This window comes from Magallana gigas, chromosome 3 (assembly GCF_963853765.1).
Source record: "Magallana gigas chromosome 3, xbMagGiga1.1, whole genome shotgun sequence".
Classification (NCBI taxonomy): Eukaryota; Metazoa; Mollusca; class Bivalvia; order Ostreida; family Ostreidae; genus Magallana; species Magallana gigas.
The window spans coordinates 22412268-22428110 of NC_088855.1; the positions used below are offsets into that span (position 1 = coordinate 22412268).

At 34.0% G+C, this 15843-nt stretch overlaps 1 protein-coding gene across 2 annotated transcripts; it reads left to right on the plus strand.

The window, feature by feature from the left end:
* LOC105318247 (carbonic anhydrase-related protein) lies at positions 1 to 12834 on the plus strand. Of its 2 annotated transcripts, none has more exons than XM_066078960.1 (10): positions 1 to 294; positions 2101 to 2229; positions 3601 to 3795; positions 4706 to 4744; positions 5238 to 5362; positions 7699 to 7794; positions 7895 to 7960; positions 8307 to 8358; positions 9871 to 9983; positions 11196 to 12834. In XM_066078960.1, the coding sequence occupies exons 2-10, from the start codon at positions 2169 to 2171 to the stop codon at positions 11328 to 11330; spliced, it is 882 nt and encodes a 293-aa protein (XP_065935032.1). In that variant the 5' UTR covers positions 1 to 294; positions 2101 to 2168; the 3' UTR covers positions 11331 to 12834. The 2 variants fall into 2 exon arrangements, with proteins under 2 accessions (XP_065935032.1, XP_065935034.1); XM_066078962.1 differs by having other exon boundaries at positions 1 to 290.
* The last annotated feature ends 3009 nt before the right edge of the window (positions 12835 to 15843 follow it).

Below are 15843 nucleotides of genomic sequence, written 5' to 3' on the forward strand. Positions count from 1 at the left end.
TCTAGCTTAAGGCGAGCGCTGGATTATATGTTTTATAGTTAGGAGCATCAATTACAAGGCTTTATTGATCGAGTTGGAAAGGTATCAAATGAATATCATAAAATGTACAATATACATGTGAACAGTTGTCGTCCTCTGTAGAGAGAGAGAACAGGAAATTTCCACCGACAGAGGCATCGTAATATTGAGTGAGCAAATCCCTTGGTCGATTTTCTTCTTGTGATGTGGCTCATTTAAACCTCCTGGATTAACATACAAGATTCAAGCGAAATTTTAATGCCTTCCACCAGGTAGGTAGGTAATTCATATCTCTCTCTCTCTCTCTCTCTCTCTCTCTCTCTCTCTCTCTCTCTCTCTCTCTCTCTCTCTCTCTCTCTCTCGTGTGTGTATGGTACATTTATAATTGATCTTAATTACAGAGTTGGATATACTCTTGTAGTCTCCCCTTACAGAGAGAGGGGGATAAGTGATCATGATATTGATGAACAAGATTCTCTGATATGTCAATTTACTGGGTAAATAATAAATCTAAAAAATCAAGTATATTGTTAATATTTTATTTAAATAGGCCCAGTAAATTCTTAATTCTAAATACTGTCATGATTTGACAACCATAGCTTTTCATATGCATTTATAAATTGCGGACTTATACTTGTTCATAATTTTTTTTTTTTTGTTTTTCCGGTTTTTTAGGAGGGGGTGCACGGTTATTTCTTAATATTAAAAAACTTTTATGCATACAATTGATATGGACTTGTACATAGTTTCATGTGATGGAGACCTTTAAAAACTGCTACTTTATATTAATCCTCCATTACAAAGCCTCTGCACGCAAAGCAAGTTCAAAAGGTCATCTCAGAGAGTATTTGACATGTACAATTTTATAAAAAAAAAAGTTAAGATAAGTTACATGAGATGCATATGTGACACGCACGTTCGTAATTAATTGTGTAAAACTAATCCAGTATTTGTCAAAGATACTTTCAGTTAAACACAGAGAGAGAGAGAGAGAGAGAGAGAGAGAGAGAGAGAGAGAGAGAGAGAGAGAGAGAGAGAGAGAGAGAGAGAGAGAGAGAGAGAGAGAGAGAGAGAGAGTTGTTGATTGTCAGTATCGTTTTTAAAATTAACAAAACAATCCAAAATGCACTTGAAGTTAACATGAACATGAAACACTGTTACATGCAACATGTGCACAATGTTACCGTTACATAAATGTTTGGATGTCAGAAAATAAAGCATGTTTTGCTGGCGTTTCACACAGTATTGAGGACCTTTGTTACAGCCATCTATTTCGTATACAAGTGATCCACTATTAGAATTATGACATCGCGCGTTCATCGGCTAGGAAGCTGTTATCTCACTACTTACGTACTTACTATCTGATTGACCGATAGGAATGTTTTATCCTGTTAAGTTATAAAATCCGTGTAAATGTCAAGCAGTTTGACAAGCAGTTGCACATGCAAAATAGGATTAACGAATTTGTCAATGATAAACATCTATTCCCATGCACCTTGAACTCAATTGCCATTACATGTAATTATCATGAACGATTTGAATGCTAGGAATGAATGTGTTTGATTCATTACAAATGGTTGATTACATTATCTTGAATATCAATTTTTATCAAATAATTTTTTTTAATAATTTCATGCAGAAAATAAAAAATATTGATTTATTTGGGCTTATTGTTTTTCATATAATCACTCATTTGCAGTATTTTTTATTATAATCTTAAAGATGTCTGATTATGATAAAATTTCACTCAATTTGTCTCCCAATTGATTGCGCTCGTTGCAGATTCTCGATCTTTCCGACATTGCGCTCGGTTTGACGAGGTTGTCCGGAAATGCCCGAGAATGCCCGACCGACTCCTGGTCAGCCAACCTCAATTGTATCAATTCACTAATTACCCATGATGAGTAATCAACCATATTCTGACCATGGAACTAAATGTTCAAGGTCACCGTGTGAGACTAAAGAGTACTCACTAAGCAACAGCGATTGCTTGACCACTGCGCGACCGGACACTTTTTGTATTTCTTGTTGTTTGGGTGTATACGGCGATTAAATGTAAAATGGCATTAACTCTCTCCATAGGACCATGCCCGACCAGGTTTAGACCTGTTCTCAAACGTCAAAAGTCTGTACCCACCAAAAATTCCCGGATGATTTGCATGGTGAGGACTGTACGGGTCAAAGAATGGCCGGAGGGTTACATGTATGCACGTGAGTACACAGCTTCATGTACATGTATAAACTTAGTCATTGTTCTATAGATAAGAAGTATGCCCTTTGTTTGTTGAAAATGCGGGGATATAATGATCGTTAAAAGCGGTCTATATATGACAGTAGCGTGGGAAGAAAATTGAAAGTGTGTGTGTGTGGGGGGGGGGGGGGCTATACTTGTTAGAAATCTTGACAAAACCCCGGTTGCCCCCCCCCCCTCCGGTTCCGACACCTATGTATGATATCATGTACCATATGAGAATGCAGTTTAATTATTGGAACTATTTATCAAAATAAAGTAAAAGACTTCAAGCAAACTTTTTCGGCTAAGACACACAACAAAGCAGCCAATCGCAACAACTCGGAACTTCCCACGGGCCCTGGAAGTTATTGTAAATATATTGCATGTCCATGTATAAAAAAGTAAGGGTAGGACACTCTTTTTGGGGCGAAATCGGGTTTGACGAAGTCTGGGCGTTCCTCAAACGAAATTTCGCGATAAATCGTTCAAGTATACTTTACTTACGACATATGTATACATTCGTTCCGCTCCAATGCTGTTACGTCGAAGAAAAAGGTGTTTTTATACATCCAAGTGCCTAAGAATTTCGCTAGACTGGTTTACATCCGGTTTAATCGCAGTGAATCGAAAGGTAAATTGAAAGGTAAGTTCTGATTGGTCAATAATGAAATAAATTCTTTAATTTCTTATCGATATTTGTCAATCTTCTTCATTATTCTCGCATTTCATTGTTGAAAGGCCAAACTACCCAGTATCTATATGCATAACTCCTTTCAAACATTTGATACATACTCACCATAAATTGTTATCAGTTTCGCCACCTTATATTGACGAGCAGGTTTATTTTATTATTAACCAATCAGAACTTATCTTTCGATTCACTGCGATTAAACCGGATGTAAACCAGTCTAGCGAAATTCTTAGCACTTGGATGTATAAAAACACCTTTTTCTTCGACGTAACAGCATTGGAGCGGAACGAATGTATACATATGTCGTAAGTAAAGTATACTTGAACGATTTATCGCGAAATTTCGTTTGAGGAACGCCCAGACTTCGTCAAACCCGATTTCGCCCCAAAAAGAGTGTCCTACCCTTACTTTTTTATACATGCACATGCAATATATTTACAATAACTTCCAGGGCCCGTGGAACTTCCCAGCAGAGCTTTGAAAAACACATTTTTATTTTCCGATCCTCTGAGGAGCCCGAGAAGTTGCGAAGACAAACGGTTGAAATAATCCGTCCAAATCAAACCTCTCCTGTCTGATAATCCCGAGGAGTTGCAATTGACTAAATTCCGCAAAGGTTATATGAGTTGCAATATTTTTTAATGATATGATTGTATAGGAGCCTCGGAGTGGGAGGAGAATTACCCAGCAGCCGCGGGACAGTTCCAGTCTCCGATCAACCTGGTATCCAACGACGCCAAGTTTGACCCCGCCCTCCTGCAGAAGCCCCTGTCAATCAATTACTTCACATCTCGCGAGACTGACATCCTTAACGATGGTCACAACGTTATCATCTACCCCAAGTATCGCGGAGGTATGTATATATATTAATAGGTAGAGAAATTATTGGTGGTTTACGTCCCGGCGAGAATCTGTCACTTCTCCGAAGATTTTTACTGACACTCAGCTGTTTACGTAATTATTCGGAATGCCCATTTTTGTCATTCAAAAAGAACCGAAAAATTGATCGGACTGAAAACTTTAAATATGGATATAAATGATCGAATCATTCTACGATGTTCATTTGCATTATCAAGAGCACCCCCTCGTCCACTGTCAGGTGGGAAATAGCTTAATATTCACCATTGTAGCAAATAAACATGCACAAAATTTCCAAAATCCTTGAAATTTACCAACACATGACTGGAACTGCTTTTCATTTCAGTATTCTGATGAAAAAAAAAATTGATATCAGTAAGGTTCTGATCAATTTTCAAAATTAAGAAAGGAAATCTTAAGGAATAATAGGCAAAATATAGGAGTTGTATTACATTTTTTACACTTTCACTTGCTTCTATATTGCAAGTAATTTTGAGATTTTTATATAGTTGGGCTTTTGTTTTGGTTTGGTAAACATCTACCCATGTCGAACAATAAGAATTGGGGGAAATGGATAAAATTTCTATGATTTTAATAAAATATTCAAAGTAGGTCAGGTGTATCAAGGTGTAAAAGCATGCTGGTAAAAAATTATTAGAACAGAATCTTTTAAAAAGCGCTTGAATTTTCTCTTCTCAATGTTCCATATTCAATGCGAACTCATAATCCCTTAAAAAGGTAATAAAGAAATTGAACAGAAATTTATGGACTGGAATAAAATAAAGCACAATAACAAAAGCAATTTGAATAGATCTACATTTATAACTTTTACATTTCACATGCTAGACACGTTTAAATTCCCATCATAAAAGATTTTTAACTTCTTCTATTTATTTCTCTTTCAGTGGAAACCTCTCTTCGATTGGACCCTTCTGCTCGCTCAGGTACACAATTTTCTCACATGTATCAGTAATTAAACTTGATGTCGATAATACTTAATTGCTTTTAAGGTGGTAAAGTTGTTTGATTTAGCAGGAATTGTGTTTAATCTACATGTAAGTGAATTAGCCACCCACTTTATTCAACTATTGCATTATGGTATTCCGATTTATGATTTACCGGCAGGCTTTTTAATAATATGATCTGGAATTTAAAAGGAATTAAATCTAGTATGCATATCCACTAACACACATACATGTAATAAAAACATGAAATATGATGTGGTTAATCAATATCAACTAAATAGACGCGTTTACCTCTGTGTACGGCTTTTAAAAATAGGGAAAATGTCTAGCATTTGTCTTTTCAAAAAACTTAACTTTCAACAACAATGATTCACTTGAATCGATGGTCATTTAAACTGATGAATTTTCACAATACAATGATGTACAATTACCTGAAACAACATTCTTACGAATTGTAATGATTTTCGTGCAGTGATATCAGGCGGGCCCCTACCCCCGGGGTCAGAGTACGAGTTATCGGACGTCCGCTTCCACTGGGGTCGATACAGCACCCGGGGGTCAGAACACAAGGTCAACGGAAAGGCGTTCCCTATGGAGGTAAGCATGTAGTGACATTTTTTTAAAAGTACCTATCATAAAACTACATGCATAATATAGTGCGAGGCCCTTTAGGGTAAAAAAAAAATCTGATATTTTTTCACTCAGGCGTGTAGGAGGCATACGAGTATTTCGTACTTGATTAAAGCATTGCCTTGAAATTTTATTTGTTGTTTTATTCGAAACAGTTCAAATAAATTTTGAAGGATATCAGAATTACAGCAGTCTGATGTGAAGTGTAATATAAGATGAATATTAGTTAGGTCAGTTATATCGAAATGCCAAAAGTTTTTTTTTGACTACAAGAGCGTCTTCACAGATCGTTTCAATGTAAAGAGTTGTAAAATAAAATATAAACCGATTCCAAAAAATGTACGACGAACCCATGACACCCAGACCACACACTGAGCAATTGAGGCATGATATTGTACAGCAAATCGAAAGTTAGGTAGTGAATTATGAATAAAAAAGAAAATTTTACTCAGAAAAGAGAGATAACCCACTGGACAGTGATAATGTTAACAAAGTTCTGCCGAGAAAATATATATTTATCTTTACTCTATTGGGCCAGATTAATTTAAATACATGTAATAATCGACAAAATGAAATGGCTACAACAACTTCGGGATTTGCCACAGACTATATATTCAATTTTGTAGTTCCATGAATGAGAAGAATGAATGGGAAGCCTTCCTTTTATTTTGACAGTCTTTCGAAATTAAAAATATAATTGACTGCGAGTATGTAATTTAAACCACGTATGATGAAGATGAATGGAAATGAATCTCCTACACTGGTTTATTCAACTGGCATCAATCGTATGGCCATTCACGTGTTCGTGCACGTAAAATTCAAGACACTCGATCATACTCTCTGCACGTTGAAGAATGTGTCTAACAAATTGAATGTAGGCAAACACTAATTCAAATGAGAAATAGCAATGATCTATACATGTAACATTTGAAAGAATCGAGGGGGAAGAGGGCTTGAAAGCATTTGAACTAGAATGATAAATCAAAATTAAATTTCTTAAATTTATATATCTTCAGAATGAACCCTAGATTTGTTCGCTAGACATGTTCAGTACCTATATATGTTACATTAAAGTTTTAAAATTCAGAGAATTTAAAACTATCTATAACAGTTATAGATAGTTTTAAATTCTCTGAATTTTAAAACTTTAATGTAACATCTAGACCAATCTAAAGACGTTTGTTATGCATTTTTAACATTCAAGCTTTCAACGTTTAGGCATCGTCGGAATCTAATAAGCGGTCTTACATACTAGTAACAGCAGTGTCCTATACAAAATTTCAACCTTTTTAAAGATAAAAACACGAACATGACAACTATTACAAAGCACATGCATGCGCGGATCCAGAAAATTTTTCCAGGGGGGGTCCGAAGGATAATTGTGTTTGCCAGGGGGGGTCCGAGGCATATTTTCGCGATAATTTTTCTATGTAAATTTAATAAATTTTCATTTTCCAGGGGGGGGGGGGGGGGGTCGGGACCCCCCCGACCCCCCCTCTAGATCCGCGCATGACATGTATGCATATGCGAGACCGACAATATACATGGGGGTTGGTGGGTGGAGGGTGGTAACATACATGCATGTAAACAACCAACAAATCTGTCGTTCCTTTAGTAAAATTTTCAGGTTTGTAATATTTTTTAAACATTTTATGTTAACAATGTTAAATTCATGTAAAAACATCGATCATGCAATAGATGTAAAAAAAGAAAAAGAAAAAGAAAAAAAGAAGTTGAATACCCAAATAATCATAGTAGGTTCAGGACGCAATCTTATTAGTTTTGATATAGAAATGTAAAGAATATTTCATATTCTTCGTACAAAATTAATATAAAAATCTGGTAAATGTCCTTTTGTAAAAAACTTGTAATGGAATGTACGGTCCAAATGATTTTTTTAAAAGAATAAAAACGAGAATAGAAAGAGGAAATGTCGAACATTCAAAAGTGTAGGATGAAAGTGTGAATTTTGAACGTGATTTTGTTAAAGGGGGGGAAATGACACGGCTCTTAATTAATTAAATCGTCTTTTGTTCTCTGAATTTGACCAACCCGGAAATTAGGCTTAAAAACAGAAAGCGGATTTACCAAATGAATCGAATTGGATTGCTAGCGCTATATTCTTAAAGTGATAGTTTTTATGACACAAAATGTTGTATCATTTTTCTTTAAAAAATATTTTTAAACATTTGAAATTTGTGGAAAAATCAAGGAATTTTGATTTGAATAAAAATGTTTCAAATACGACAATTCCAAAGGCATGTAAAGGAGTTTAGACGATCTAAATTTAATGTGTTTTTCAGGTGCAGTTGGTTCATTGGAATGCCTCCTTGTTCCAGAACTACGAGGATGCCATTGGAAAAGAAAACGGCATATGTGTCATGTCCCTTTTCGTGCAGGTTCATTTAAAGAGTTATCGCTCTTTGCACATTTATTTTCAATCACTGTTATTTTTGTCCACTAAAATCTTAAATATAAGAATTTTTTTTTTTCATTTAGATTGGAAAAGAAAATGCTTGCATCCGAGCTCTGTTTCCAGATACACTAGCTGAAATAGCTTATAAGGTGAGTGTAATTTTACACTTACCTGTCATAAACACACACAAGGCGACAAAATATGTATACATGTAGTATACATTGTATTTAAAAAAATATGTGTATTTCATAAATAGAATTAGACTCTTCCATGCAGTCTTGCCATAAGAGGGAAAATATTATTTCTCTGCACATAGGAATAAAAGTTTTACATACATTTACATGTATGCCACAATAAACACAGAAACACTGTTCATTGAACTTAGATTTCGGAAATATTCAGAAAAAAACTTATCCCGAAGTCATCCACACTACAAAACATGTGTTTAAGAATAGTTTTTTAAAAGAGTAATCATATTTCTTTTCCCGGTCCTAGGGTCGACAGAAGACTACAAACGCCCCTTTCAACCCCGTTGGTTTGTTGCCAGGTATTTGTTCTCTCTCTCTCTCTCTCTCTCTCTCTCTCTCTCTCTCTCTCTCTCTCTCTCTCTCTCTCTCTCTCTCTCTCTCTCCTCAACACTGCTGCTGTTCAAATTTGAATTGTAACCTTTTTAGATCTATGTATGCATATGTGATAAAAATGTAAATTCACTGTAGATAGAAGCAATATTATAAAAAAGAAATTTAATACAGGCTATAAAATTGAAATGGATCAAAAAATGAAAAAAAAAATCAGCCCAAAACTATTCTAAATAATTTCAAATTTATTATGTCTAGACTTTGTTAATGCAGGAAATTGTCATAACTCAATTCGAAAAATTAATCGCTCGTCTCAAAATAAAGTTTTTTTACGAGTATTAAATGTTTTTGTGCCACAGGGTTGCAACCGAACGTGATTTTTTTTTTTTGAAGTACCAGGAATCCAGTTTTATTCGATATTGACCTTGCAAACGTCTTATAGAAAGAAATTTCTCCCCTAAAGACTGGACATAAAACGTTTTTATATAATATGTTTTTACACTCGATCAAGTACAGTAAAACACGGTTATTGCAAACACGCTAATAATGAATTGACACTTACAGCGAAGTGATTTCAATTCCCTGTGAGTTTATTACACGTTGTAAACTTGGCAGATATAACGAATTACGCTTATAACGAAGTAAAATAGTCCGTCATTGGCACTTCGTTATAAGCGTGTTTTACTGTAATAGGTAATAGAGTTCAATTTGGTGCTTTTGTGAATGATTGGCATAATCTGCCCTACATATACTCGAAAAGAAAGGACTTGGTATTTTTTCACCCTGTTCTCTAGATCTGAAGTCGAATGTTTCCTTTTCTTTCATTTTTTGCATCGATTCTTTTTGAATTTTTTTTGAAAAAAAAAATAACTTCTTCGCGTCATGAAAATCATTAAATTCCTGTCTCCATATTGATGTTGAAGTGAAATTTACGTCTGGTCTTTCAAATGTACACAAAGTACGACCTGTGCTATAGTCTGTCCCAAGATATCTATGCAGCACATTTGGACGATTTTTAATAAAAACACACATACCTGTGAAAGAAGTGCACTTGTAATAGTTGAAAGGGATAATTTCCAAGATAATTTCATTGACACATTATCAACTGTCACTCAGAAAAATTCACAGGAACGAAAACAGATTCCTTACGGAGATTTATAATGGGGAATGTTTACATCTTTACTCCATTCGGAATACACTCGGAATACGTCGCGCAATTTTTCAACGTAATTATCCGGGCTTGCTGCAATACAAAATCTCCGTAGACATCATATTTGTTAGCATTGTATTGAAACCTGATACGCTAACAGAGGCGTTTCGACTGAGAAATCTTGGAAATTTTTTATACTTTTGAATGAACATCGTTTGAACCCTGAGGTATTTATAAATATCAAGCAATTAAGCAAAATGTGAATCCAAGATATCTTGCGACAGACTATAGGTTGTGCATGTCTGTAACGCTGTATTTTTATTTTTTGAAGATCCGGATTTGAGAGATTATTGGACTTATGAAGGCTCGCTCACTATGCCGCCATGTTATGAAGGAGTTACGTGGATTCTGTTCAGATACCCCATGATGATATCCGCTGATCAGGTCATTTTCATAAATTCATTAATTTTGTTTTATGTACAAAGTAAATGATATTTAATTCAAAGCATAAACTGATCTTAAAGGGACCTAGACACAATTTGAGCTCAAAATTTTAAAATTTACTTTTCCATTTTTAATGTTTAGAATAGTTAGAACCATTATTACAAGGCCTTGGACTTTCCGTAGGACGTAGCTATCACTTCTTGCGTCAAAACATGTTAAAAATGATGCTGGATTCAAGTGAAATATACACCGATTGCGTAGTGTTAGCTCAGAAGCCAGACAAATCGTGTTGATTTCAATGAGCTTTCACTGAGTGGGCAGCAATGAAATAGACAGGCATACGTGACATTGCTGTTTGACACAACTACCCAAAGTCCAAGTTCCTGTTATAATGGTTCTAATATAGGTATTTTTAATGCGCTTCATCAAAATCTGAAAGTCGGTCATTGAGTTATAAGCAAGATACAGAATTTTGTAAACAAAGCTCGAGTATTTTTATTGTTTACATATGTTTTCAATTGGTGTAAGTTTCAATCAAATGTTGCTTTTTTCTGTTGTTAAAATTATTTATGAACTTATTGAATCAGTTTATTTTGCTTGCCAAGAGTCATTTTGTCAAAGAAATGGCAATCCCTTCTTTTACATTAATTGTAAACAAATAGAATTATATAATTCGAGCTTTGTTTACATAACAACGAATTCTTACCTCTGTATCTCTCCTATAAATTTAGGTCAATCATTCAAAATAAACAAATTAACCAATTTGTACAAAAAAAAATAAAATTTTGATTTCAAATCATATCTGTGTACTTTTAAAATTTAACAGAGCGAGATCAGTATGTATTTCTTCTGTAAATCAATGATTAGTTAATATAGACAATAAATTAAGCCAATTCCAAATAGGCCATATTACAAACGGGCGAAATAAAGTTCTGTTAACGAGGCTTGTCGCTATGCAATTGCTTTTGATTAAAATGTTCTCTGGTGAATGTTTTTTCCTGACGTGTCTTTTATTTAAAACCAATCTTAATATAATACGATATACATGTACTTTTTTTGCTATTCAATCTATCATAATGCAACATTATTATTCTTAAAGCAGCAATTCCAAGTTCTTTACTCATTTTCATGTATTATACTAAATGAGATATTCCCGGAGGTGTAAATATTAATAGTACTAAGTTAATATTCAGCAATTGCCTCCTTGTACAGATTGACGATTTCAGAAGATTGTACATGTATTCCAAAGACGAGAGGCCCACTAATGGTTGTGAAGGGAGACTACTCGACAACTTCCGGCCCGTGAAACCTCTACACGGAAGAGTTGTTAAAGCTTCATTTCAATGAAGTTTAAAATAATATTCCATATATTTATTGCTCGTTAATCGTGTAAAATTATGATATCTTTATGACTGTGTTTCGATATAATTATGTACTTATTATGTATTTTTGTGTGCATGCAATGGTGCTATTCTACCCTACAGGATGCGAACATTCTGACCTACATATCGTCACTTGGCTGATGTGATTCCGCTTGATCGTATACATTGAAATCCACAGTGACGCAATCGCTATTGTTTTCTGATTGTACATGAAGTGTGTCCCATTCTAACAGCGTTCATTGTTTGATAAGTGAACATATTCTTATTTCAGTGAATATAACGTTTTGTTGTGATTGGCATGATTTAGGAAAAAATATACTTTTCTATAATGATTTTTTCACAGCTGTTTTTAAATTACATATTTCAAGCATATTGAGTTATAGCGGATGTCGGAAAGGGGCTTACATGTACTTCTGTCTTGCGCTTGTGTCTTTGGCAAGCATAACCAGGGACCTTTTTTAGATGAAAGTTTGCTGATTTAGAGGCAAAAACGCGGATTCTGAGTTAGAGCCAGATGTTTCAGATGCTGGAAAAGGTTTATTTTTGAACTGGTCACATGTAAAATAGATAATAGTACTATTTCATGGTTGATTTAACTATATAAATGAACTGCAGAGGTAGCTTAAGAAACAGAGCATGATCTCCATTGCTGAAAAAATCTACCTCGCTCAAACTTGCTTGATAGATGTGAAAATGCATGATGTTTGTAAAATCGCACTACAGTAGCCATGAAAATCCAAGATCATTAGCTATTATTTTCATATACATGTAACGTGATTAAGGTGATCTCGTACAGGTGATACCTCACAAAGGCGATGCCTCGTCTCGATGAGCTTCGTAAACTGTGATTACCTGTGTTTTGGGCTTCACTGCAACATTTACAGTTCTGACCACATACATAAAACAAAATCCGACGTCTTAAACAGAAAAGTAACCACTGTATTAATCAAGGCACATAAGCGTAATCTGGACGCATTCTAACACAGATTTTGCATGGAATCTAGCATATTAGAAAGGCCAGCTACGTACATCTGAAGTCATCTTATTCAAGACTACAAAATTAAAAGAGGTATACAATTTCGCCTCCGATATTGCGATTTTACAAACATCATGCATTTTCAACATTATACATTATACAATATGTAGTTAGAATATATTCAAAGAAATGCAAAAAACACAATATCATAAGGTAAAAATGGTCTAACCTATTTTACACGACATTATTAAAATCTTTAGGTGTGGTTAGATACATGTATATAGGAAAATAGTATGCAATTTGAACCACTTTATACCAAAGACATCCGAATAAAAAGTATGTTATTCATGTGTTGTAGTACACGTTTACGTTAGAATAAGTTTGGTTTAACGCGGTCTTCGTATTTAAAATTAGACAATTATTTCAATGAATGACTTTTCTAATTCAATTATTGTATATTGCCACATATATTAAAAAGACATTCTATAAAATTGTTACATGTACATGTATATGCGTGGCCTATTGGTAACGCCGAGGTCTTTCTTATTTTGCGGTCGCTGGATCGATTCCAGGAATTATAGTCTGTTCAAAGTTCTTTTTGCCGCATATTTTCTTAAATTATTCAATAGTTATCAATACCTCTTGATTCAGATGATGTTCATTCAATAGAATGAAAAAATCCAAAGATTTCCCTTTTGAAACGCCCCCTCTAGCTTGTCAGGTTTCAACACACGGGTAAAAATAGAAAGTCTACGGGGATTTTGCATTGCATCAGCAATTGTTAAGCCCGGAAAATAACGTTGAAAAAGTGTGCGAGGTATTCCGAGTGACTTCCGAATGGAAAAAGATGTCAACATTCCCCATATAAATCTCCGTAGGAAATCTGTTTTCGTTCCTGTGAATTTTTTCGAGTGAAAAATGATAATGTGTGAATGAAGTTATCTTGGAAATTTTCCCTTTCATCGATTTCAATTGCACTTTTTTCACAGGTATGTGTATTTCTATCAAAAATCGTCCACATGTGCTGCATAAATATCTTGGGACAGACTTTAGTAAAAAAAAAAATCTTTTAATCACTTAAAGCAATTTACTGTTTAAAATGCATATACATGTATCTAATCTGCTGGATTTTTTTTCAAATTCTCTTGTTTGATTCTGAGTATAAGCACATCAAATATCATTCAATTTTAACAAATCTCTTCACTAACACTATTTTCTTATTTCACTAATACATTTCTTTTTTGCTGGAAGTTATCACGGTTAAGAATACCAACTGACTTTATTCACATAGTTCTATATATTCATTTCTCGATGTAGGTTTCCTGAATTTATGACAAAACAGTTTTTAGACACCATTACAAAGCTTCGAAAATCATATTGCGACAGGTACCTTAATCTTTTTTTAGTAACAGGTACTTTCCGTTCAAACACGAGTGTAATACAGGCAAAATGGTCGGAAAAGACGCTATATCTAATTGACGTCGTATACACATCAAAATCATTATATCTTGTTATTTTGTTATTATGTTATATATTTACATGTTTTATGCAACAACTGTAGACTGTAAAAGATTATTTCTACCATTCGCATCGGCGATTAAAACTTATGGTGACAACTGAGTTTAGATTCCAAGGATATTGCATACACAAGTACTTTATTAATGAAAAAGAAGAAACAATTTTGTATATAAAAAAAATGAAAACGATCGCAGATCATATTTTTTCATTAAATTCAACGTCTGAGAATTATGTCAAAAAATTCATAATTATTTCATATCTTTTCAATGTCATAACGTCCTTAATACGTCTTTTGCTGTTAGATATTGACAATTACTTTTTTAAAAAAATCACAAATAATTGGATATTTTTATATTGTTTTAAAAATTCAACGTTTAGAAAGGTCTCCAGTATTTTGTTCGTTCATATGCTGACACTTTAATTCATTTTTTTGTATCAGGAATAATTATGTAAAAATTTGCTTTAATAAGGGTTTTCGCTGTTGAGAACAGGGCACTGAACCCTGGAAACACACTTACATAACCAAAGGACACTACTTCTTCTGGCTTTTCTTATCTTAAAAAATCTTCAAATTTACAGCTAGCTGTCTTAAAATCGATTTATAGAAAATGTCCTTGTAGATTACCGATAATTCTTTGAAAAGCCCCATTCTTTGTACACGTCTGAAAATGGACAGTCTGTAGCGATTCTGTCGTGCAAACGGTAAATGTACCAAGATGATGATGTTGAACAATATTTTGCAAAGAAGGTCTATTAAAATAAAGCGTCAATATAAACCAACGGCCAGTCTTACTAACTCTTACTAACTGTATGATATAAATGCTCACGTTTTCATTAATTAAAATATCATTTAATTATGCATTAATTATTATCAATCCATTGATGAGAAAGCGGAAATATTTAGCATTTAGAAGTATAAAACATAAATTATATCATAAAAATATGCCCGTATTTACATGTATAGATATATAATATTAGTAATATTTGATCTCTTTACGAAAGTGTGAAGAGGCCAATCAGAATATGGCATGAATTATTCACAAGAACGAGAAAATTTTAGAGAGCTGACTTGCAGTCAGTAAACTGAAGCGAGACTTGCTCGTAGTGTTCGACAATGTAAATAATGTTGCATATACGTAGTATCATATCAAATCTAAATACCAGAGGCCAACATATAAAACACGTTTGTTTACTCCAAACTGACCAAAAAGTACCCGACACAGATATATTTTTTTAGGGGGGGGGGGGGGTTCTTTATTTAAAAAATTATGTTTTCTTATTAATTTGAAACATGTCAAATTTAATTTTTCCTTACATGTGATGGAAATTCAATATATTCCCTTAGGCTATTGAACCTACCCGATGATACGTGTACATGCAGCGAAAAAAAGGGATTGTAAAAATTAGTTACTTGCGTAATAGTGCTAAACCATGTAAACATTGGATAAAAAGAAGAATTAGGAAGAGATATAGATGTACGTGCATTCATAAAATCACCGATTATTAAAAAAAATAGACAATTTAATGCACCGATCTGCAGAAACCACGAAATATTCCGAATAATGATCTATATAAATCTACGTTGTTATGAGCGCAAAAAAGAAACAAAAGCGTGATTTGAAACCTCCGACATCGAAGGAAGAACGGCAATTTACGACCCACATCTGAATGTACGTTTCAAGGTTAATCGAGTATTTGTACGTTCAAGGATGATGTGTCTGTCGAAGGTTTCGTGTACTCTGGATTGGCCTTGGATTTCTACTAAAGGCCATGGTTTTTACTTTTACTCTGGAAAAAAATCATTTGAAATGTCAATTTTCTAACGAGGGAAATCAATGTGCATTGTCTCCGTCAGATTCAAGTGTCTGAAAACATGAAAGTACATATGCACTGTAGTACATGTATAATCATTTAACAAAGAAATTCAAATATTTTGCTTGTATATTTGATTGATATAGGAAAAGCAATTCAGATAAGAGGTGAA